General features: G+C 38.3%; 1 protein-coding gene across 2 annotated transcripts in view; it reads left to right on the forward strand.

Annotated features, from left to right (window-relative positions):
* Positions 1 to 23544, forward strand: part of SGCD (sarcoglycan delta) — a 611526-nt gene that overhangs the window by 364704 nt on the left and 223278 nt on the right. For both annotated transcript variants that reach the window (XM_020898146.2, XM_020898128.2), the window contains exon 3: positions 4286 to 4387. In XM_020898146.2, coding sequence (XP_020753805.1) covers positions 4286 to 4387 — 102 coding nt within the window. The remainder of the gene's footprint in view (positions 1 to 4285; positions 4388 to 23544) is intronic.

Here is a 23544-nt window from a genome sequence, read left to right on the forward strand (position 1 = left end):
TGAGATGCTGAAAACCTGAAGTTTTCATTGGGATTTTGCACTTTTCAAATGGTTTTGGGAAAATTCAGGAATAAATTTTTAAAGTATTTTATATATTCATATATATTTTAAATCATATATATACATATGATTTATTTAATTAATCTGAATCCCCAGCTTGCTGTCTGCAGATCTGGAGATTTGTCAGTCTTCATAACTTCCTAAGTCAGGTCCTTAAAATGAATGAGTGAATGAATGTGTGTGTGTGCATGTGGATGTATGTACATACATACCTACTCAGACATATTATTAGTTCTGTTTCTCTGGAGAACCCTGGTTGATACAGATACAAACACACACCTTTACTTGGAGAAAAAAGAAATATAATGTAACAGAAATATAATGTGACAGAAGTTATACTTCTTTGAATGTATCTTGGTTTATAGATTTGACTTTGGTGCCATCTAAATAGTTCACAAATCTATAACAAACCAAGACTTTAAAAAAGCATTCATGAAAAATTGAAGTAGCAGGTGGGTGGGCAGGGATGAAGCAGTTGAACCTAACTGACAAGAGGTTGTTGACATAACCATTCAGAATAGAACTATTTTAAATGACTTTAAAATGCGGCCATTTGACTATAGTTTACTAGTTGTACATACTCAAGATTTTTTGAGGGCAAAATTTTAGTTACTTATCTTAATCATAATGTTAGTATGGTAGTGGCATTGGTTTTTCTGAAAACTGCTCTTTGTGTCTTGTGGGTTAAATCAAATGAGTAGTCATATTGATGTTATTGAAAACAGGGGGTTTTTGTATAGAAAATAGGTAATAACACTGTAAGATCCATGAGGTTAAATGAAAACCTTCAAGGCCTAAGTTTGAATTGAAATTTCATGAAAATTCATGGTATATTCCATTTAAAACATATACACAACTCATTTTCTAGCTCTGTTCACATAAACAAGGGCCAGTCACATAAACAAGCTCTCAGCTTGTGGTATCTAAATACCATTTCCCACTGAAATGAACCCAGAGTCTTACTAGAAATGGCTGGTTCCAGCCTGGGGCAAGACTTACGTAAGATAACCCTAGAACATCTTACCATGCCAGAAGCAAGAGGGTGGTTAAAGATAACCTGAGTCTTAATTAAAGGACTTGAAGAGACCCCCACTGAGCAAGAAGAGAACAGTTTAAACTTCAACAGGAATAAAAACTGCACTGGAATGAAGCAAATCAAAATGTCCATAATGATATTTTTTAAAAAGAAAACCTTTGGTCATCTTTGGAGAATATTAGGTAACCAATTCAAATTTTGAACATTAATCAATAAAGGAGGAAAAATCAAGCATCTATCAAGTTTTCATATAAATTATAATTTAGGGTAAACATGTAGTTGATGATATGTAATTTCTATTGATGCAATACCCCAGATAATAAATTAAGAAATAATTATTTTATCACCAGTTTGAAATCTCTACTGAAATAATGGATCCTGTCAATCACCATTGGCAAAAGATGTTCACTGCTTCCTGATAGAGCATGTGGTAGGTGAAAAATTCCCTCCCCTCTAAAACCATTAATGTCCTAATCTCAGAATCCATCAATATGTTGCATTACATGGCAAAAGGGAATTAATGTTATGATAGAATTATGGTTGCTAACCAGGTGATCTTAAAATAGATTATCCTTGTAAGCTTAGTGACCTTTAAGTGTCCAAACCAGTGCAATACTATAAAGCAGTATTCACTTCAGCTAGAAATAAATAAATTTTAAGTTTTTTAAAAAAGAAAATAAAACTTGTAAAAATTATGAAATCTGAATAAAACCTGTACCTGAGTTATTAAAAAAAAAAAGTGAGAGAGACAGATAATTCACTGTCAGAATGATTCAATGTAAGAAAGATTCAACCAACCATTGGTGACTTGAAGATGGAAGGGGCCACAATCCAAGGAATGTGGGCAGCCTTGAGAAATGAGAAAATGTCAAGAAATGGGTCTTAGAGCCTTCTAAAATAGTGTAGCAGCCCTGCTGTCACCGTGATTTTCCCCTTTGAGCCCTGAGTTGGACTTCTAACATACAGATAATAAATTTGTGCTGTCTTAAACCATTGAGTTTGTGGTTATTTGTGATGGTAACAAAAGAAAACTAATGCATTTCATTTTCTAGGATGTATTTTCCTATAAAACTGACCCTGAATCTCCTCATGCTTCTTGACTTACAGAAAATTCAGGAGAGAGAGGAACACGTGACATGAAATTATGGGAATGTTCAGCAAAATCTAAACTGGGGAAAATGCTATTGAAAAAAAAAAGTCATTTTGTTTATCAAATAAGTGTGTTTTTGTGTGTGGATGTGTGACAGAAATTGAGGAGATTTAGGAGATGATCTAAAGAGATGGGAATACCAGACCACCTGACATGCCTCTTGAGAAACCTATATGCAGGTCAGGAAGCAACAGTTAGAACTGGACATGGAACAACAGACTGGTTCCAAACAGGAAAAGGAGTATGTCAAGGCTGTATATTGTCACCCTGCTTATTTAACTTATATGCAGAGTACATCATGAGAAACGCTGTGCTGGAAGAAGCACAAGCTGGAATCAAGATTGCCGGGAGAAATATCAATAATCTCAGATATGCAGATGACACCACCCTTATGGCAGAAAGTGAAGAGGAAATAAAAAGCCTCTTGATGAAAGTGAAAGAGGAGAGTGAAAAAGTTGGCTTAAAGCTCAACATTCAGAAAATGAAGATCATGGCATCTGGTCCCATCACTTCATGGGAAATAGATGGGGAAACAGTAGAAACAGTGTCAGACTTTATTTTGGGGGGCTCCAAAATCACTGCAGATGGTGATTGCAGCCATGAAATTAAAAGATGCTTACTCCTTGGAAGGAGAGTTATGACCAACCTAGATAGCATATTAAAAAGCAGAAACATTGCCAACAAAGGTCCATCTAGTCAAGGCTGTGGTTTTTCCAGTGGTCGTGTATGGATGTGAGAGTTGGACTGTGAAGAAAGCTGAGTGCCGAGAAATTGATGCTTTTGAACTGTGGTGTTGGAGAAGACTCTTGACAGTCCCTTGGACTGCAAGGAGATCCAACCAGTCCATCCTAAAGGAGATCAGTCCTGGGTGTTCATTGGAAGGACTGATGATGAAGCTGAAACTCCAATACTTTGGCCACCTCATGCGAAGAGTTGACTCATTGGAAAGGACCCTGATGCTGGGAGGGATTGGGGGCAGGAGGAGAAGGGGACGACAGAGGATGAGATGGCTGGATGGCATCACCGACTCAATGGACGTGAGTTTAAGTAAACTTCAGGAGTTGGTAATGGACAGGAAGGCCTGGCGTGCTGCGACTCATGGGGTCACAAAGAGTCAGACACGACTGAGCGACTGAACTGACTGAAGGAGAAGATCTAGTATTTTATGTATCAAGCAATTGCAGTAGGGAACTTGATTTCAAACAAAAAGATATAAAGAGAAGAAAATTCACGAGACTAGAACATTGACCATGGGTACTTGATAATATTTAGCAGTAATTTTATTTATCTTTTTGCTATGGTAATGGTATTATGGTTATATTTAAATAAAGGAGTTGGATATAGTAGCTGTAATAGAGAACAGTAGCCATAAGTTGATAATTGTTGAAGATGAATGACAACTACATAGGTGTTTGCTATTTATCCTTTCTACTTTTATATTTCAATATTTCCATGCTGCTGCTGCTGCTAAGTTGCTTCAGTTGTGTCTGACTCTGTGCGACCCCATAGACGGCAGCCCACCAATAATAAAGTATTAATAAAAATGTTAGTAAATAATTTGACTCCTTAAATATTTTGTGAGCCAAAAACACCATGTCCAAAGGATGGATTAGACCAACAGACTGCAGTTTGTCATTTCTGCATAGTTTCAAAAACCAGAGCTTTTACTTTAACCTGGGAAATCATCTTTTTCTTCTTTCCACACTCATCTCCTGCCTCCATTCTTTCACCACTGCCTAGTCAAAAGGGTCCCTTTCTTCTGTGCTGCTTAGATTTTTGCTTGCTTGAAAAATTTACTCAATTTTCCAAAATTGCTTGAAATAGAATTTCTCAGAATAAGTTAGCAAAGAGGGTAATATGCATAATCACACTGAACAATGCCTCCTAGTATATTATGTCTTCATTTTGACCTCCTCTCATTCCACCTCCTTTAAAAAAAAAAAAAAGCAATAATTTTGTTTCAATTTTTGAAAACCTGAGGTATTTTTGAAATTTGGACTAATCAAATTTTCCATGTTCTCTCTGTGCCTCTATTTTAGGATGGAATGGGAAACTTGAGAATCACAGAAAAAGGTCTAAAGCTAGAAGGAGACTCAGAATTCTTGCAACCTCTCTACGCCAAAGAAATCCAGTCCCGACCAGTAAGTTTCTGTTGGGAGAAGGAGTCGTTTCTCTTGAATCTAAATCTGGAAGGAAATTATCTTGCCATTGACTGAATATAAAAGGTTGGGGGAAGGGGTAGCAATGTACCTAGTAAGATGCCTTTGAATCTGAACTTTTGAATGCAGTTGCTTCTGTAGTACAAATGAGATGACCTCTCTGAGCCTGGCTCCAACCCTGCCAAATAGAGAGTGATAACCTTTATTAATGAACTTTCTAGATTGTGCTGCGAAGAAAACAAGGCAATAAATGTGGAAGTACATTAAAGTACTAAACAAATCCAAGAAAGTCTTCCTATTGCTATTAATTGTCAAGTATTTCAAAGCCCTCTTTAGAAATAGTCCTAAAGAGCTAGAATTCTTTATGAAGAATATGGACAATATGGCAAAGGTTGATTAGGATCAATTTAATATATTAATAGCTATGCTCAAAAATGGTATTTAAATGATCACTCTAGAGTGTGTGCTCTGTCCCATGCACTTTGCTGTTCTGATGGGTTATTATTATCTAATATAATTCACAGATTGGTCCAATGGGATGATGTTTATTGTTGTCTTCATTTTACAGATTAAAGAATTGAGGCTTGGAGAAGTAGGTTGTTCCAAGCCACGTTCTTATGAACCAGCAGACCAAGGATTTCAACTCAGGAAATCCAATTCAAAAGCTTCTCTGTTAACCATGGCCTTCTACCAAAGCTCTTTCTCTCATTCTTTTTAATTTATTTTTTTTAAGTCTTGATGAAGTGATCCCTAGACACCTTGATTTTATTAGACAATATCATCAAAATTAGTATTTGTTTTGAGTATATTTTGGTGTTATTTGTTCTTTAGCTTTCATTTTTGCTTTTTGGTGGGGTGGTGAAGTGTTCTGGTTGAAAAGGATTATTAATGTATTTGCTCTGCCTGGGATTGTTTCTCATTCACCTGTGAACAAATAACATGGAAGTTCTCCAAAGCACCATTTGCATTGTGTGCATCGATTAATGAAATTCAGCATGTTGAGGCAGTGGGTAATTTTATCTGAGTGCTATCTAAACTACTGAGTTGTATAGACTGAACTCAACTACTGAATTGCCAACAAGTTTACTTCCTTTTCTGTCTAGTGAGAGGGAGGGAGCCATGATGTTAAAATCAGCAAAAAGACCAAATTAATTCAGTCACCCAGTCAGTAATTATGAAATTTAACAGGGACTCCATACCATACTATCTTAAAGTACCAAAAATATTGTAAACATATCCATTGTTTCTGTGGAAGCTATATCTTAGAAGGAATAATTGGATAAAACTGTAACAAGGAGGGTTGGGATAGGATTCTGAATTGGACTGAACAGTCAATTTCAATCATTTAAGAAATGACTATTGTGTTCATTGCTCTTGATTTATATTTATTTTTCCTAACCTAGCAAGTGGGCTTCCCTGGTGGCTCAAGATGGCAAAGAATTTGCCTGCAGTGCAGGAGACCCAGGTTCGATCCCTGGGTCTGGAAGTCCCCAGGAGATGGGAATGGCTACCCACTCCAGTATTCTTGCCTGGAGAATCCCATGGACAGAAAAGGCTGGTGGACTACAGTCCATGTAGTCACAAAGAGTAGGCCGTGACTAGGCAACTAAGCACATACAACCTAGCAAGTTGGTTAGTTAAATCATCCATTTAAGTTACTAAATATACAATAGGTTAATGATCTTACCTAGATTAAACTAGTTTATCTCATTAATTTGTATTGGTCCTTTCTCTCTAATGGTGGTGTCACTTTTTCTGTAAAGGGCCAGGTAGTAAAAATTTTTATCTTTTTATTTTCTTCCTTTTCATAATTCTTTAAAATTACAAAAAAAAAAAACCCTAATAATTATCTCAAGGGCCACAGAAAAATAGGCTGCAGGTTGTAGTTTGTCAACCCCTATGACCTATATTAGCTATATTTCTATAAGTATGCCAGCGATCTGGCTAGATTTCTTATGTATAAGAGAAGAGATTTTAAGATCATGGGTAGAATAGGTGATATGTGCTAAGAAAAATGTTGCTAAATAAGTTTCCCTGATGGAGAATTGGAGCCATATAAAGAAACTGAGACACATGTCTTAGAAGACCTGTAAAAGGGTACCTGGTATATCTCTTAGGCCCATATGTAAGAATTGGACTTTTAGCAAATATGTCACCCAAGCTATCTGAAAATCAATAGTCATCTGATCCCAAGGCAAAGATACACTTAATTAGAAGCTTAAAAAGTAATGGTGGTCTTGGAAAAACTTAAAGCAGTGAGTTAAATCCAATGCTTTCAAGTCCTTGTTTAAAGAAAATTAAAGGGTTAAAATTCACTATTTTTCCATTATTTTTTCAGAAATTAGTTTTCCTTTCTAAAAGCTCAGACAATACAGAATCTGCTTGCAATGTAGGGGGCCCGGGTTTGATTCCTGCGTTGGGAAGATCCCCTGGAGAAGGAAATGGCAACCCACTCCAATATTCTTGCCTGGAGAATTCCATGGACAGAGGAGCCTGGCGGGCTACAGTCCATGGGGTCACAAAGAGTCAGACATGACTGAGCAGCTGACACACACAGACACACACACACACAGCTTTTAGCTTATATGTTTCTAAGTACAAAATTAATGTGTTCTAAATGAAGAAAAGAGGGCATACAATGTGTATATATGATAAAACCCATCAGAAAGTCTCTTGGCCGCTACCTGAAAGATGTGCCCTGATCCATCTACTTTTCTCCATTGCATGGCACCCCCCCTAGTTCAAGCCACCATCCGCTCTCATTGTTGTAACCTCTTCTGTCTCTGCTGCCTTTCACTCAGCCTCATTATCCAAACTGTAGCCAGAATAGCCTTTTCAAATATCAAGCTGCTTCACCCCTTTGCAAGGGATTCTCTGTTGACTTCCCATTACACCTAGAATAAAATCCAAACTTCTCACTGAGGCAAAAGAATAATATTATAAGCTAGGGATTTTGTCTGTAGGTCTCTCCTTACCTCAAGCACAGGAATTATTGCCAGCTGAACAAAATTGGGATTCAGCGAGCAAAGAAGGTAGAGAGACTGACTGATGAGCAGGTAACCAGTGGAATTTGCCACAGTTCCTGAATCAGAGCCTCATACAATGCTCACGAGAACCTCACATGCAGTAGCTTTCCATTCTCTGCTCTGGCATCTTCAGTTTACTGTGCTGTTGTTGTTTTCTGATGTACCTGACCATTGCATGCATGCCACCTCTGGAAGATTCTGCTCTGTAGGATAGTCTGCCTTGTCACCTTGCCATAGATCATGGCTGTTTCTCTTTCATGGGGTGTCTCCTTCTGTTTTTCTCATTGAAAAGAGATCAGCATCCAGTTGAACAAGATTACTCAGCTCTTCTAAGTGAGGATAACTAATGAAGCAACTCGACTTCATTTTGGTTTTGTGTTTCATTGATCTGAGAGGAGCTGAAATTGGTTCAGGAATCTACACTATGTTCAATACAGTATCTGATTTCATTATTGAAGGTTGCAACCTTGGAAAAGTCACTACAAATTGATTAGTGCTATAGCAATCACTTAGGAAGATAAATTAATGAAAAAATGTTCATCTCTATAAAAACTCTCATCTGGGAATTCAGTGAAAGACCTGGCTTTCTCTAGCTTTAGCTACATGGATGCATAGCTTCTAAGTGGTAAAGTATCATGCAGCTCAGGAAAGTGCTTGAAAAGGACACACTAAATTAACTATTCTACCATCACATTCAGAGACCACCCAGTCCCTGGTAATTCCATTTGAATGCATTATCACAGAAATTTATAAACTTAAGAGATTTAATGCCCTTAACACTATATTTAAATCCCATTTCAGTGTGGTAGACATGTTTATAATTGCAAAATACAACTACAGGTTTTTGGCACAAGCTGCCAGTAGATAGATTGAATGCATGAATTCTAAGTAGACCTTTCATCACAGAGTATCATTTTGGATACAAGTAGCAGATCCCTGCTTTTTCAGAGAGGCGTCTTACCTTGCTTCCCATGATGGTGGAACTAGATAGTGTTTTTACAAAATTTAATGTGAAGTGACAAGAGAAGGGAAGCCAGCATTTATTGAGCAAATACTCTGCCTCAGACCTACACCAGTGGGAAAGTTGCACAGTGAGTTATCTCCATACTCCCCTCAAACTATACTTGGAGTGTGTATTGGGGTCCTCGCCCATTGCTGTATTGAATTTGGACGTTTTGGAGAGCAGAGGACAGAAAGAAAATTTGGAGGAGGGATACAAAAATTGATTTAACAGAATAAAGTTGAAAATTATTGTATAAAGTTTAAGGATATTTCTATATTTTTCATACTTTTTATCTATTAAAAACTCACCTATTTTAAGATGTTCTACCTGCCAAAAACTGTGTATAGCATAATGAAATCCTGTGTAAATGGCGTTCTTAGAAGTTGCCAGTAGCAAGAGTCAGTATAGCACCATTGTCAAGATCACATGCTGTGTCACTGGTCTTGGGTGGCAACCAGAGCTACTGTTTAACCAGTGAGGGATCTTTGAGCAATTTCTTAACTTGGAAAATTCTTGTTTTCTTACCTGTGCAACTGAGGTGATACTAATACCTACATCACTGGTGGTTGTAAATAAATAAGGTAATATTTGTTAAGTGCTTAATACAGAAAATGACATGAAGTGAGTTTTCCAGAATGGGCATTCTTGCTCTCACCTCCATCCCCTGATGATGATGATGTTGATGATGGTGAATGATGATTTGATGACAAAGACAATGATTTGTCACTATCTGCATCATCATCATGTAGTGAAGATCTCATCTGATGTTTAAACGTCCTCTGAACCAAATGGCCTCTAATCCTCTTCTTCATGTCTTCTTAATCACAAGTTCAGTGAAAATCTCTAAGGAAACTCTTTTCATATTCAATAGCTTTTAGTCTTCAATTTTTCTTTCACTGAGTTATACTCTATCAATGTTCAACTCACTTTATTTTCCATGCTTCTGCTTAAAAATTTTTGCTGGCTCCTGCACTCATAGATTACTGGCAGTCTTTCTGGAAAAAAAAAAAAAAAGATCTTGGTATATGCTAAGTACCTTAAAATGTTTATATTCTTTAATCCAGGAATGACATCTCCACTCATTTTATGATACAAAAAAGCAAACCATAATAATATAGATTAACACACACATATCCAGTGCTTTATAAACACTAGTCTGAATGTTACTTCCTGAGAGGCCTGAATTCCACATATAAAATGGATTTCAAGGGTATCCCATTTTGTCAATGTTTATGAAAGCTAAGAAACCGCTAGGCACTCATTGAAACTCTGAGCTGCTCAGCCTCACCATGGATTTTTACATTTATGTGAAAATGATTTGATGACAAGGATGATTGTCAATATCTGCATCATCATCATGTAGTGTGTGATCTCATCTGATGTTTAAACTTCCTCTGAGCCAAATGGTCAAATCATTTTTGTTTTATGGAAAGCTGTTTTTAAAATCCCATTTTGATTTTAGTATGATATGAATTGAGACTTATTCTATCAGCCTGCATTAACGAGGCATATCTAGGCTGAAAGTGGAAAGTCACTAAGAATTCAATTAAACCAGTAACTTCATTTAATGTATGGAGCCCTAAGGCTCACAAAAGGAGTCTGAACTTACTCAAGCTATGCCTAGCAAAAGTGAGAACTGAAATCCAGGATTTCAGTATTTTCTTCTACATCAACACACAGCGTATGTGGTAATTAATCTTCTCATGACACTGTCTTTAGTGCAATAGGTTGAGTTATACGTGGCCATTTCCCTCTCATGAGGAATAACTTAACTGCAAAGCACAGTAAGTTCTCAGGAGAATTCAAAAGCATTAAGAAAACTGGTAACAACTGTGGATAATGCAGTAGGACCTACCTTAATGATGGCTGATATAACCACTGAAATGATATTATTTACTTTATCAAGTTATTGGTGAGGGTGAAACTAAGTAATTTAAGTGACCCACCTTATAAACTGTGAAGTCAGCTACTGATATGAAGGCTTATGACAGACTTTAGAAACTGAATCCAGCCCAGTTTATCTGCTTCACACAGTGCTTTCCTTTGAATGTGGATTTGTTTCTAATATTTAAGTATCTGAAGATGTGGCATTTTTTAAAATATATAATTTTTTGATTCTCACACACAAAACCACACAGAAAATCTGGCAGAGTACTTTAATATTCATAAGGACTGGAGTTCAGTAGACGGTGCCTCCTTTAGAAGTGTATTTGTTCATCATTGTTCCACAGTCACCACTTGTCTCATACCTGACCTGCTTAGCTTGTTTATATAATGAGCCCCTGAAATCCCTTGAGGATGCACTGCTCCTGGTTTATGGAACAGAGAATGTTATCTATCTCATCATGCAGTAGTTCAGAAATTAAGTTGACTTCTTCGAATTTGTAGTCACTCGTGACTCAGTGCTTCTTACTTCCTGTGTGTCTCTTTTGCCCCAGTTTCTTCTAGTTGTCTGGCTCCTATGGGTTTTGACATACTATATAAGCTCAGTGACAGGAGATAGCAGACTCAGAGCCTCAGAGGCTAAGGTTCTGGCACGCCAGGGTCATTCTCCACTCTGGGTTTCTTAGAACACACCTCTTTGTCTTTCTTCTTTAACCATGACTGTGCATGACTGGGAAAGAAGCGGACAGGGGGAAGAAAGTTGAAAATTTGGATTTGGCATGCTTTCCATGAGGCAGAATAAAGTAACATGGATGACAAATGAGCACAAGCTTTGCCTGAAGAGGCTCCACTGACAAATTAGTTATAATAAGAGGAGCCATGTCTCTGGTTAGTTTACAAACCAGACGAAAGCCGTGGTGTCTTCTCCTCAGTACACAAAACAGCTTCAGCTCCCAGCTGAACATACTGCACACAAAACAGTATTTTCCATGCCACTTGCATGGAACATAAGCACATTGCTGTCTTTAATTAAGAAGTTAACTGGACCATGAAGTATTGCCCAAGTAAATAAAAGTGATTTGTATTAAGTCAGAGGGGTGCATTAGGCATCTTTGCATTTCTTAGCTCATATGTAAACTATAGAGATTATTAAAAATTGGGAGGGTCATCTATAAAACCATCTGCACCAAGAAGCAGATTGCCATTCCTGAAATGTATCTATCTTTTTATGTGTCATCGTTTATTGTGAACAATGGAGTGAAACAGCTGCTTGCTTTTTTTTTTTTCTTTTTTAACATAGACGCACAAACTTTGAATAGATCGATGCTTAATCCTTTGGTCTGTTTGTTTGCTTATTCTGGGAAACAGACAGTTATTCAGAGGCTTTTGGTTGCCTGAGAATTAAAATGGGCTGATGGGGTTTTTGTTCTTTCTTTAATTTGGGAGGAATTGACTATGTGTACTTTACTTGAATGAAGATCATGCTGGAAATAGAAGTTACTGAGGACTTTGATCAGATCTCAGCTGTAACTAGAGTTTTCATAGAAGAGGTAGGTCCAAACTTCAAATGAGGTTGAGAATGTCTAATTGTATTGTTTAAGGACCACTGGGAAAGCAGGCTGCCCCCAGAATTCTTTCTTGTCTGCTGTGGTGCCCAAAGGTTCACCATCAGAATCTCATCTGTTCGAAGACTTGGAAATTTGTATTCATGCCAGTCTTCTACTGAAAGTACCCTTCCCCTCATGCAAATACACATTTCCACAAAGTATTTAAAGTAACTTGTAAGAAATATGTACAGGGACAGAGTAAGAAAAGATGCAATTGGTTAAGGTTGAGAAAAATATAAATTAGAAGAGGAGGCAGAGGTGGAGATACTTTAATACATACAGGAGACAGGAGGAACATCTGTGCATTGCCTGGAGTTTGGCTATAAAGTTTCCAAACAGAGAGAGAAAGTCACTTGGATAAAACCTTCTGTCTCTACACTCTAGGTATAAATACTGTGTCCTGGATGGGAGGAGAGTTGCAGTTACGTGTTTCCAGAAAGAACGTTAGAGTCGAAGTTGGGGAGTCTGGGTGCTCTTCTTGTCCTGCTGGGGTTAGCACCAAGCTCTGGAGCAAGTCATTCCCCTCTCTGTGTGTCTGTCATAAAGGAGGTTGGATGTGCTCAGTGGTTTCCTGCAATGTTGTTTTTAAAGCCATGGAACCTTTTTGAACTCAGATTTTACTTGAAACCCTAAATCTGAACCAGATGGAAGCTGAACTCCTGTGGTTGGATAAGGGCTGGGGCACTGCAGCCCATGGCCTTGTCCACCCAGGGTCCCTGTCATCTGCCACAGGATGCCCAGGCCCTGGGATGGGGGCGGTCCGTGTATCACAGTCTGAGAACACAGGCTGGATGAAAACCTAGACTTGTCCCATCCAGGCCTCTGCTCAAATGACACCTTCTAGTGGACAGCTTCTCTGATGGCCTATCTAAAATATATCCCTTAACTAGTAGCTTTATTCTCTGCCATCATATCATATCATATTATTTAGGTATTAATATACTTAGGTATATTAATTTCTATTTCTATATTATAGGTGCATATTACATGACTAAATGACTGAATGACTATTTGCTTCTTAATACTGCATCATCTCCATGATTACAGGGGTTTAGAAAAGCAATTGTTAAGTGATGTATAAGAGAAGATTCTGAAACACAGCTTCCCATGATTTAAACTTGGTTCCACCATTTACTAGCTGTGTAATGCTTGACCTTTTCTGGGCTTTACTTTCTTAATCTATAAAATGGGCCTAATAACAGCACTACCTCATAAGCATATTATGGGATCATAAGAGTTAATTTATTTATGTAATTACGTAAAATTTATTACATAAATGTCACTGTGTGTAGAATATTTTGAGCATAAAGCACTATAAAAATTTCAATATGATAATTTATGATTATTAAGATTTATCAGTATTATTATTTGCTTTGTTTACCACTGTTTCCCTGGTTTCCAACTAGTGCCTGTCTTATGAAAAGAAAGCGAATTATTTTTGTTTGTTTTTTTGAATAAATTACATTTTTAGGATCCTTCTGACTCAGAGATTCTCTAACACTTCTCAGGTAGGGAGATAAAGACAAATTTCTCTTTTTATAGGAGCTTTAGAATGATTAATTTTCTTTATCAGCTGCATGCTAAGTATCATATTATGTAGAAGAGGGTGTGAGCAGCTGTGTTGTAGGAAACCATGGGGGAGCAGGACAGACAGGTGAAAGAGGTAAAAGTGGTCCTAAGGGTACTGAAAGCCCGTCTTTCCCCACATGGCTCTTTTGCGCTGCTGTAAGCCTTGATTCATGCCAACCCTGGCTAATGGAAGCTCACAGGTACGCAGCTGTGTGTTACAGGAAAGGTGAAGATGATGAAATTTAACACTTTCCAGCCCTTCAGACTTTGAGCTTCTCTACATCATCACTGTGGCACATCACATCCTTTCACTCTTTTGGTTTCTGGGACATCCCAGTCACGTGTAATGACTGTGTGATATGAGACTGCTTCCTGCTTATTTCATAAACAATACTGAAGACAGAAGAATACATACCAGAATCTACTGTGGCCCTAAATGGTAGAAATAAGTACTATTTTGGTTAGGTGGCATCTCACAGTCAATAATACTTGTTGCATATTGAGGGAGAATAATGGAGTGAGAAGTTAGCATTCAAGAAGAATTGAAAATAGTGGGAGTATTAGTTGCTCATTCATGTCCGATTCTTTGTGACCCCATGGACTGTAGACTGCCAGGTTCCTCTGTCTATGGGATTATCCAGGCAAGAAGGGCATTCCAATAAAATTTATTTTAAAAAAGGAAGAAGGGCACTTTAATATATTCATAAACATTTTGTTCTTCACTAGGCAAAAGGCTTGGCAAAAGAGTCACTTAAATTGTTTTCTTAATGCTTCAATCAAAACATACTCATCTCCCAGAAACTCTTGTTGCACCCAACACTTTGTAATTGCTGTGGGTGTTGCACCATTAGTCTTAATTTTAAGAAAACTTGTTCATTATCAAAAAACACTAATAATTTTTCAGGAGATATAATTTCAGAGGCTGAAAACACACTTCCTTGCCATGTGACATTATAAGCAAATACTCACTCTTTGATTTTGTGATCTCCATCAGCAGCTGAGTGTAGTTTTTTGACGCATTGCTCTGTAAATTATTACCAGTGATGTTTTAAGTGGCGGTTGCCTAAATTATGTGTGTGGGACTCTCCATATCCATGAATGTTTCTGTTTTTATCAGCAATGATTCTGCCTCCAGGCAAATTCCAAGTGGTTCACAAAGTAAATGAAGCTTTTAAGACTGATGAATATTTTGCAGATAGACTTGTTACATTCTGGAGGGAGATGAGAAGGAAGAGGTACATAGTGATGAAGATCACCATGTTGGAAGGATAGGGCAAACACTCTATACCCTGTTTTTTTCTTTGCTTGATGCAGTATTGTAGATTTTGCCAACTAGTAAACTACAGCTCCCATTTTGTAACATCAGAATCATAGAAATAAAAAGTTATTTCTCTACAGTCATAGACAAGTACAGATGGTAGGATAATTGCAGTCTTCAAGCTGTGTAGATTGGTTTTAGGACTCAGTTAAGGCTCAGGTAGTTACATTTTTAATATGAGAAGACTTTAATGGGAAGACAAATTATCCTAAGGTAGTAGCTCATTGATAGATGAGAAATGGAGCTAGCTTTATTTTTAAGTTTTCAATGCATAAATAGTCATATCATTGGATGGATATATAGTGCCCATGTTTGTTTCTAACTTTAGTTGTTAACAAACAAAGAGTCTTCATTTATTCTATAGCAGTCTTGATTTTTTTTTTTTTTTTGAACTGGCCTTACTGTGTGTATTTTCTGAGATGTGGAATCTACCCCCATGGTTTCTGTGGCTGCCACAGAGAATTTGCTAAATCACAGTGTTTCTTTGACCATATCTCAGCAGCACTCTGGTTAGGAAGGACAGGAAGAAGTAGGCTACATTACAGCAAAGTTAGCATAAAAAGATGGCCGATACCAACTCAGTTTTGGATTGTATGGGACAGTTGCCCACTCTAAGTGGGTGGAAGGAGCAGGGACTGTTTATATTAGAGTTCCTTCCACCACAGCTTAACATAGGGCTTATGATCCTGCAGGAGTCAGCAATGTTCATTTATCATAAAGTTTTATGAATTTGACTTTTAAATTTGGCCCTTATGGCCAAAAGCACATTTGTTTTTAAAATTACTCTTGAGAAGTCTTTATGTCACCACAAAGTACAGTGTCCATGGACTTAAGAGCACAACATTGTAAAGTAAATATGATGATTAGTAGACCCAATGAGGCTAGGCTGAGGAGAGGAAGACAAGACACTCCACGGATGCCTGGACCATTCTGTTGCAGGGATGACTAGCAAATGGCAACCAGGAGGTGGAGAATGATAAGGAAATGTTAATGTTGCTAAGTACCTGTCAGATTTGGCTGTTTTGATACTGAATATCTTTAACTTTAAATCATCTTAATGGAACTGTTGTCATAGAGATTAAATGAACTGATAGGTTCAAAATCACTTCCCAGAGAGTCTCACCCATAGTAATTGCTCAGAAATATTTGTTGAATTTGAATCCAAGTAATATGAGATTAAACCCTCATGTTTAAATAGCTAATAGCCACAGTTCTCATATAAAATTATCTCATTCATTCCTTAGAGTATCCCTAAAAAGGACCTATCATTTTGATCTTCCTTTTAGAGATAAGCAGTCAAATAGAAGGCTTAAGGAAAAAACTTGCATTTACTATTCCAAACCATGTTGACTCTAACACACATTCTTAACTGAAATACTGTAGTATCTCAGGGCAACACATAAGTATTGGCCCATGCTGTTTGTCTAACTTGCTTTCCCTGTAACCCAAAGAAACATGTAGGACACTTACTAGTTTCATGAAGAGAGTATCTTCGTTGTTTTTTTTTTCTTTCTTTATTTCTTTTGTCAATAGCTGCTTCTCTGACCATTCCCCACTCCCCTACAGATGGCTTCTGTTCTGTTGCATAGGCTCATGCAGTCACAGCTACCTGCTGAGGCCAATTTTTCCCCATTCCAGCCACAGATACCCTAAACTGTGCCATCTCCTGCTATACCATTATTGTTCTTTGGCCTTGCCTTCTGTTAGAATTATAGTATCTATTTGGAAATAATGAAAGATCCATGTGCTAATGAAGTCTGACTCCAAACATTATCATGATGTTCTAGAGATCTTAAATTCTGCAGATATGACTTTGTCCAGAACCTCAGACTACAAGTTGCTGGCTTCTCACTCTAAACCTGCCAAAGTGGAGGTAATAGGAAGTAATAAAAACCTACAGAAATTCCAAATTTCTGAAGACCTGGCCTTTGTTAACTCCAGTTCCTTATCTGAAACTACAGAACATGGAAAACATGAGTGACTATTTTCTTAATTCTTCCAATTCTCTAAATATCCAGTACCATCCCAGATTCATAAAAGAGAAGTTAACTCATTATGTATAATGTATGCCTTAGGGCCTCTAGGCTTAATTACCTCTGGGAACCCCTTTGAAGAAAGAATTATCTCTTCTTCATTCTAAATTCAGCTTCTTTGACAAGTTCCTTAAATATATTGTGTTCAAGATCCCACTACCATTCTTATTCCTTGAACTGTTTTTTCATTTCTTAACAACCAAAACTGACATATTTACAATATAGTTAAAAATAGAGTAATGCTCAAATGCAGTAAGTGTTCTTAGATAAAATTTTCTTCTAAGATGAGCACTTTCTATTATCACCTGCAGGTATCATGGTGGGTGTAAATATCATCCAGTCTAACACTGTTAATTTGTGTATTTTCTTGGTCCAGTAGTAATTAATGGCAGCCTAGGGAATAGCTGAATGTTTTCCTGATCATTTGTATAATTCATAATTAAATGAAAACATTATGTTTGGACACCATCTATATGCCCATCATTCTGTTTTTCCTTCAGTAAAGATTTATATGATGAGTTTATCTGGTCCTACCCAACTCCATTGAGTCATCAGATGCTGGCTGCCGTACCTGTGCAGCTATCAGCACGCAGCAGTGAAACCCTAACTTTATATGTGGTCTCAGTCATAATGTAACACTGCTTGCCTTCGCCCATCCCCTACTCCATTTTCCAGCCTGTTCCCAGCCTTCCTCACTTCTCAGTCAGCTTTCTGTGTATGACCTTGTCCTAAGCGGGTTTGTCACCCCCAGTTCTGCTTTTCCACCTTTGATGAGTGCTTTCTTCCTCAACTGTGGGTGAGTTTTCTGTTTTTCTCTCTAGCCTTCAGCTATCCTGGATCATCACCCAACCTGGTGCCCATTGTCAGCATATGACAATCTTCTTTCTAGATATGTGCCTTCCCATGGAGAGGCTTGCATCAGTGTGATTGTGTAGGCAACATAGGTACCCAGGGGCTTCCCTGGTGGTCCAGTGATTAAGACTATACTCCAATGCAGGGAGCATGGGTTCAATCCCTGATCAGGGAAATAAGGTCCCATGTCTCACATGCTGCATGGTGTGGCCAAAGAAACAGGAAAGTACCCATGCTTTAGAGTCAGGCCAAAACTGAGTTTAAAGCTTGGCTTTACTACTCACTAGATTTGTGACTTGGACCATGTTACTTGATACTTCAAACTTTAGTTTCTCTATATATAATCTGAGGTCGCCAGATAGTATCATAGAGTTGTTTTGAAAATTAAATGAGAAAACATGTACAGGATGCCTAGATCAGTGTCTGGCATTTAGCCTCTCTATGGTCACTATTGTAATTAAAGGCTTTGTGGTAGAAGAAACCTGGAGACTGGTCTTAAAGGATTAGCAGTTTGGGCACCACTGTGTCACTGAAAATATAAATAAGGTTTCTTATATTCCTCTCCATTTATTAATTCCAGTTACATTGGTCAGATGACTGATTTTGAATCCTACCAGAATTGCACCTTCTGAGCTGAGGCAAATGGAAAGGGAAATCTCTCATTCCCAGAAGCAAAAGCCATTTCCCAAGAGGTGTCTGTTCATCTCACGCATGCAAATGATGCTGTGATGGTTTCAGCAGAGAAGGTTCAGGACATCACATCCCAGTGTTAGCCTTAAAGAATGATGCTGGGACTCTTGCTTCTTGGTCCACAGGGTGTGCCCACAGGAAAATAGAAACAAAAGCAAAGGTAGGTAGCCCCACTTGGCACAATTGATTGACTTTATTAGGTCCTGATTATGCTGCTCATATTCCATGAAATTAAAAAGCTTACAAATGTTATGAGCCATTACCCTTCCATTTAAGAGAGCTTATGACATGTTAGCAACATTTAATGAAATTCTTTCAAAATGCCATCGGCAGACTCAATGAGATTCCATGTTGAATTTCAACTTGAAGAATTGTTTGAGAAAGTTTGTTCTATACCTACCTGTCATTGGCATGGTGTGTGGAACCCACCTCAAGGCCAGAAAGTTCTCATCAAAGGTGACTTGCACCTTTGATGCAAAGAAAGATTTCTGCTTTGACCCTGAGAGTGTTTTTCCAGTTTACAAAGTGATTATGAAGCCTGCCTTGTTTGTGTTTGTGCTCACAGTGGCAGCTGAGAATAGCCTGCAGTTTTACACATTGACACAACTTAGAACTGAAGTCCTTTCTATTTAATTCTGTCGTATATTTGTTGAAGATCTAAAACATTCTAGCAAATAAGCTGAATATTATTGCCTGCTCTGTCTTCAGTGAGCTCTTATAGTATAATTTGGGAGATAAGACTTTGTGCAAAAAGACAATTAAAGCATAGGAAATGAGATGATTGAATCCTTGATTATATGGTACTGATTATTTATATAACTAAAGCTGAAGAAATAAAAGTATTACAGACAGTGGAATGGGAGGCTTTACCAAGTATAAGAAAGATGAGTAGGAAGATGTAAATTATTTAGGAAGGATTAATACTTTCTGGTGAATCTTTCATTTTAACTTTTATGATGGTATATTTAATGGCAATATCCATTTATTTTGTCTGATTCTAAAGGATTCCTTCTTATACCACTATCTTGTCAGTAACGTCCCCTAGTATTTTTTGCGATGTTATAGGTCAAAGAGTATAGTAGGTGCTTGCTGTATATTTTCCTTAAATCCTCTTAGCAGTCTTAAAAGGTTGATTATATTATGTTGCCCAAAATTTCCATTCAGGTTTTTCCCATAACATCTTATGGAAAAACCCAAACAAGTTTTGTGACTGACCCAATATTATGTTCATTCTGTAGGCAAGGAGAACTGAAGTGTAAAATAGTTAGGTAATTTTTTCCAGCTCATCTGTGGAGCAGTAGGAATTCCAATCCAGGTATGAACTACCCCAAAGCATGAGCTTTCTGTCTCCGTATTAGTCTGTTTTGTAAACAGAGTATGTCAATAAAAGCCCCATTCTCTGCCATTGCTTGTGAACTTTGTGCAGGAGGACCGAGTTCTGTTGTAGTTCTGTCGCAGGAGTCCTATTCTAGGACTTAATCACTGTTCTATTCTTTGTCCATCATAGTGATTGGCACTCAGCAGGTCCTTGTTGAATAAATAAGTAATTTGTAAAACAAAAAGATTTAACTTGTAACTACATAGAACTCATAATTAAAATGTAACTTTATTTTTGTCTTCACTATTCCTTTCAAATTTGACTTGGGAATGGTCTTCCATTCTCTCTCCTGCATAGAAACTTGGGCAATTCCTAGTGAATATTCAGCCCACTTAAAAGCTAAGAGTGTGGTGGTATTTAAGGGACAAAGTACAGGTCACTTCAGAAATTTTAGATGTTCCATGTGACCTCTTTATCACTTCAAAGCTCATTCAAAGTTAAGTATTTATTTCTTTTCCCTAAATATAGCCTTTAGCTAGTGACTCCCTGCCTTTGGAGTAAGAAAAGGACTCATCCTGGCTGTCTCTGCTCTCATCTCCTGAGTTACGAGCTGCTGGCTAGAGTTTGAGACCTTACCAGGGTAGTGGTAATCGTAGAGGGTAGGATATTTGTTACTCAACTGGGTGCCTTTGAGCACTCTGGGGCTGGTAGATGGTTAAACTGTCTTCTTCCCTCATGAAGCATTTCCTGGAGTCTTTGTAGATTCCTGGCCCTGGAGATGTTTACATCTCCTACAGCTCCTATGGAAAAGCAGGTGAAGCATTCCATTCCTGGACACGGTACCACATCCCTCCTTCAGTTCCACATGAAAACGTCTTGCCTCCCAGGAAGTCCCCTTCAGTAGGACTTCTGATGTCTCTAAGACAGCTCTCTTTCCCATTTGGCCTACCTCTGTTTTGTGGAAAACAGCCTTCCCTGGTTTTTCCAGTGGTCATGTATGGATGTGAGAGTTGGACTGTGAAGAAAGCTGAGCACCGAAAAATTGATGCTTTTGAACTGTGGTGTTGGAGAAGACTCTTGAGAGTCCCTTGGACTGCAAGGAAATCCAACCAGTCCATCCTAAAGGAGATCAGTCCTGGGTGTTCATTGGAAAGACAGACGCTAAAGCTGAAACTCCAATACTTTGGCCACCTCATGGGACGAGTTAACTCATTGGAAAAGACCCTGATGCTGAGAGGGATTGTGGGCAGGAGGAGAAGGGGACGACAGAGGATGAGATGGCTGGATGGCATCACCGACTCGATGGGCATGAGTTTGAGTAAACTCCGGGAGTTGGTGATGGACAGGGTGGCCTGGTGTGCTGTGATTCAGGGGGTCGCAAAGAATCAGACACGACTGAGTGACTGAACTGAACTGGAAAGCTCTGAGAGCATACGTGCCCTTCCTAAATCAGCAGCCCTCCCCTGCAGTGCCCTCTGGATTAGAAGTCTGTGATTACTTCAGAGATGAGAAACACATGTCAGGATCTCAGAGTGGGTTCAATGATGACTTTTCTCAATGGACTTGAGATTAGAAAGTAGCAGCCCCCCACCAAAAATATATATTCACACATCCCCTCAACTCCCCATGCTCAGTTGGACGTGACTGAGCATGCATGCATAGTCTGATGGAAAACCTGTTTTTACTATCTTTCTGAAGATTTCCTGTGACTGGCTGGCATTAACGGTAAAATAGTCAGGAGTGCTGGCTTGACTAGTCCTACCGTATACTATATATAAAATTCTTAACACCATGATGGAATCCAGAAAATGGATATTCAAGTGAGTAGAAAGAAAAACAAGAACGCCACTTGGCTGGAAGAGAGATTCTGCTTTTACGACTTTCCTTGCCATCTCACTGCTCTGGGCCTAGAGAAGCACACTGACTTTCCTTCCTGTAAGAACTAACTAAAGGAGAGAGGATATATTTCCCTCACTTCTGAGCTTCAATGAGCCTGTTCCAGTGTGCTTTCAGAAGATGTCTAGGTTAATAAATCCTTGGCTTTCTCAGAGCCCTCATGATGTTTAGAATAATACATTAGCCAAAGCAAACATAGAGTCAGGTAAGCTAAGTGGTTGGCTGAAGGTGATTCCATTCCATAGTATGGTGATGTCATTTGGAAAAATTGACTTAATTTTTTAAAGGCAGAAGGCAAATATTTGAAGAACAGATGAGAAGACTACAATGAAAAGATGTTGCTTCCAGTGAAAGTGGTCAGCATTTGGAATTGAATATGTTCTGCTTTTGTTCATTTTTTTCTTTTGATACTGTACTTCACTGACTCGGTTACTTTGGAGTATTTGAGGATGAGTGGCCAGAACAACTTTTATGTCCTATTCCTAGAGACTTCCCTTTTATGATCAGCTGGAGATGCTGCCTATGCGTTAGCTGCCATTTCAGTTACTCATCTCTGTTCTTGGGGCTCTGTGGGTATTCTGCTCCCAGTATTTTGTGCAGAGCAGGCACTTAGCAAGTGTTTATGACCTCAATGTGAATTAAACCCCCTTCCTTTCTTCTTGGAAGTACTGCTTGTTAGGTAATAATTTTAAAAAACACTCTGAGTGACTTCTGTTTGTATCCTGTTGTAGTAAACATCTGACTAAACTCTATGGCACAGAGTAGGTGCTCAACAAATTATTACTGAATGGATGAAAGAGGGAGAGAGGGGAGGAGTTGGGGAGAGAGGTCTGTCATCTACTGGGATGTCTTGACCTGGCCCAATTTTGCAAGGTTTGCGCTCTCCCTTCATCTTTTCAAATTTCTCTGCTTCATTCTTAATTCTTTTCTAAGTAATTCATAATTGGAATTTATTAAACTATAGATAATAGCTAACAGTTTCATATATTAAACTCAGTAGATGTGTGCATTATAGGAAAGAGTTACAGAGAATTCAGAATTCAAAACAGCATTTTCTGGCCTTTTGGCAGAGCCTTTAGGAAGACCCTGTCAGAGGGTTCCTTGTGGTCATAAAATCATGTCAAAGAATACACCTTGCTCTGCGCATATCTGAGTCCACCCTTTGTGTGTTGAGCGATGCTTCTGAGAGCTGTAGGGAAAGGAGAGTGTGCCTGCTGGACTTAGCGCTCTTGGTTCTCCCTCTGTCTATGAGTTTCAGCTCTGACACAGTTCAAAGATGGATTTATCTCTAGGGCAACAGGTATATTGTAAAAACCACAGTCTTTGCAACCATATAGGTCTCGGGCAAATTACTGAACCTCACAAAGTGATGCTTTCCTCAATTGTAAACTGTGAGTATGAGCTCTTGGAGTGAGGAGCCTGTAAGCACCATGCACAGCATTAGATGAAGAATAGACTTGCTGTTTTACACACACAGCACCTCTCAACTGTGAATGACTGCCAGCGCTGTTGGGAGGAAAGCGAATGGGTTCTGAGAAGTTCGTAATTTGCCTGAAGCTTTTCAGGCACTTAGGACTTGAACCCTAGACTCCCTTACTCCAAAGTCCATATACTTGACCATGATGGCACATAGTCTAATTATCCCAAATTTGGTATGACTTCGAAGTCAGGCAGAAATAATGTATGTAAAGCACTTAGCACAGTCCCTAGGGCATGCTACGTACTCAAATGGTAGAAGTTATTATTATTCATTATTTTATTTATGGTTTGTTTCTGTATTTAATAGCAAGTTATTTAATGGAGTGTAAGAATTATAACTTTCTCTCTGGGGGAAGTAATTGGTATATCAGATGCTTTTTGTTTCGCTTTTCTCCATATTTATATTTGTGGCAGAATTTGGATGTCTTCCAAGAGGATGTCTTCCCTTTTGTATGTGTAGCCCT

The sequence above is a fragment of the Odocoileus virginianus genome, chromosome 3 (assembly GCF_023699985.2).
Source record: "Odocoileus virginianus isolate 20LAN1187 ecotype Illinois chromosome 3, Ovbor_1.2, whole genome shotgun sequence".
In the NCBI taxonomy this organism is placed as follows: domain Eukaryota; kingdom Metazoa; phylum Chordata; class Mammalia; order Artiodactyla; family Cervidae; genus Odocoileus; species Odocoileus virginianus.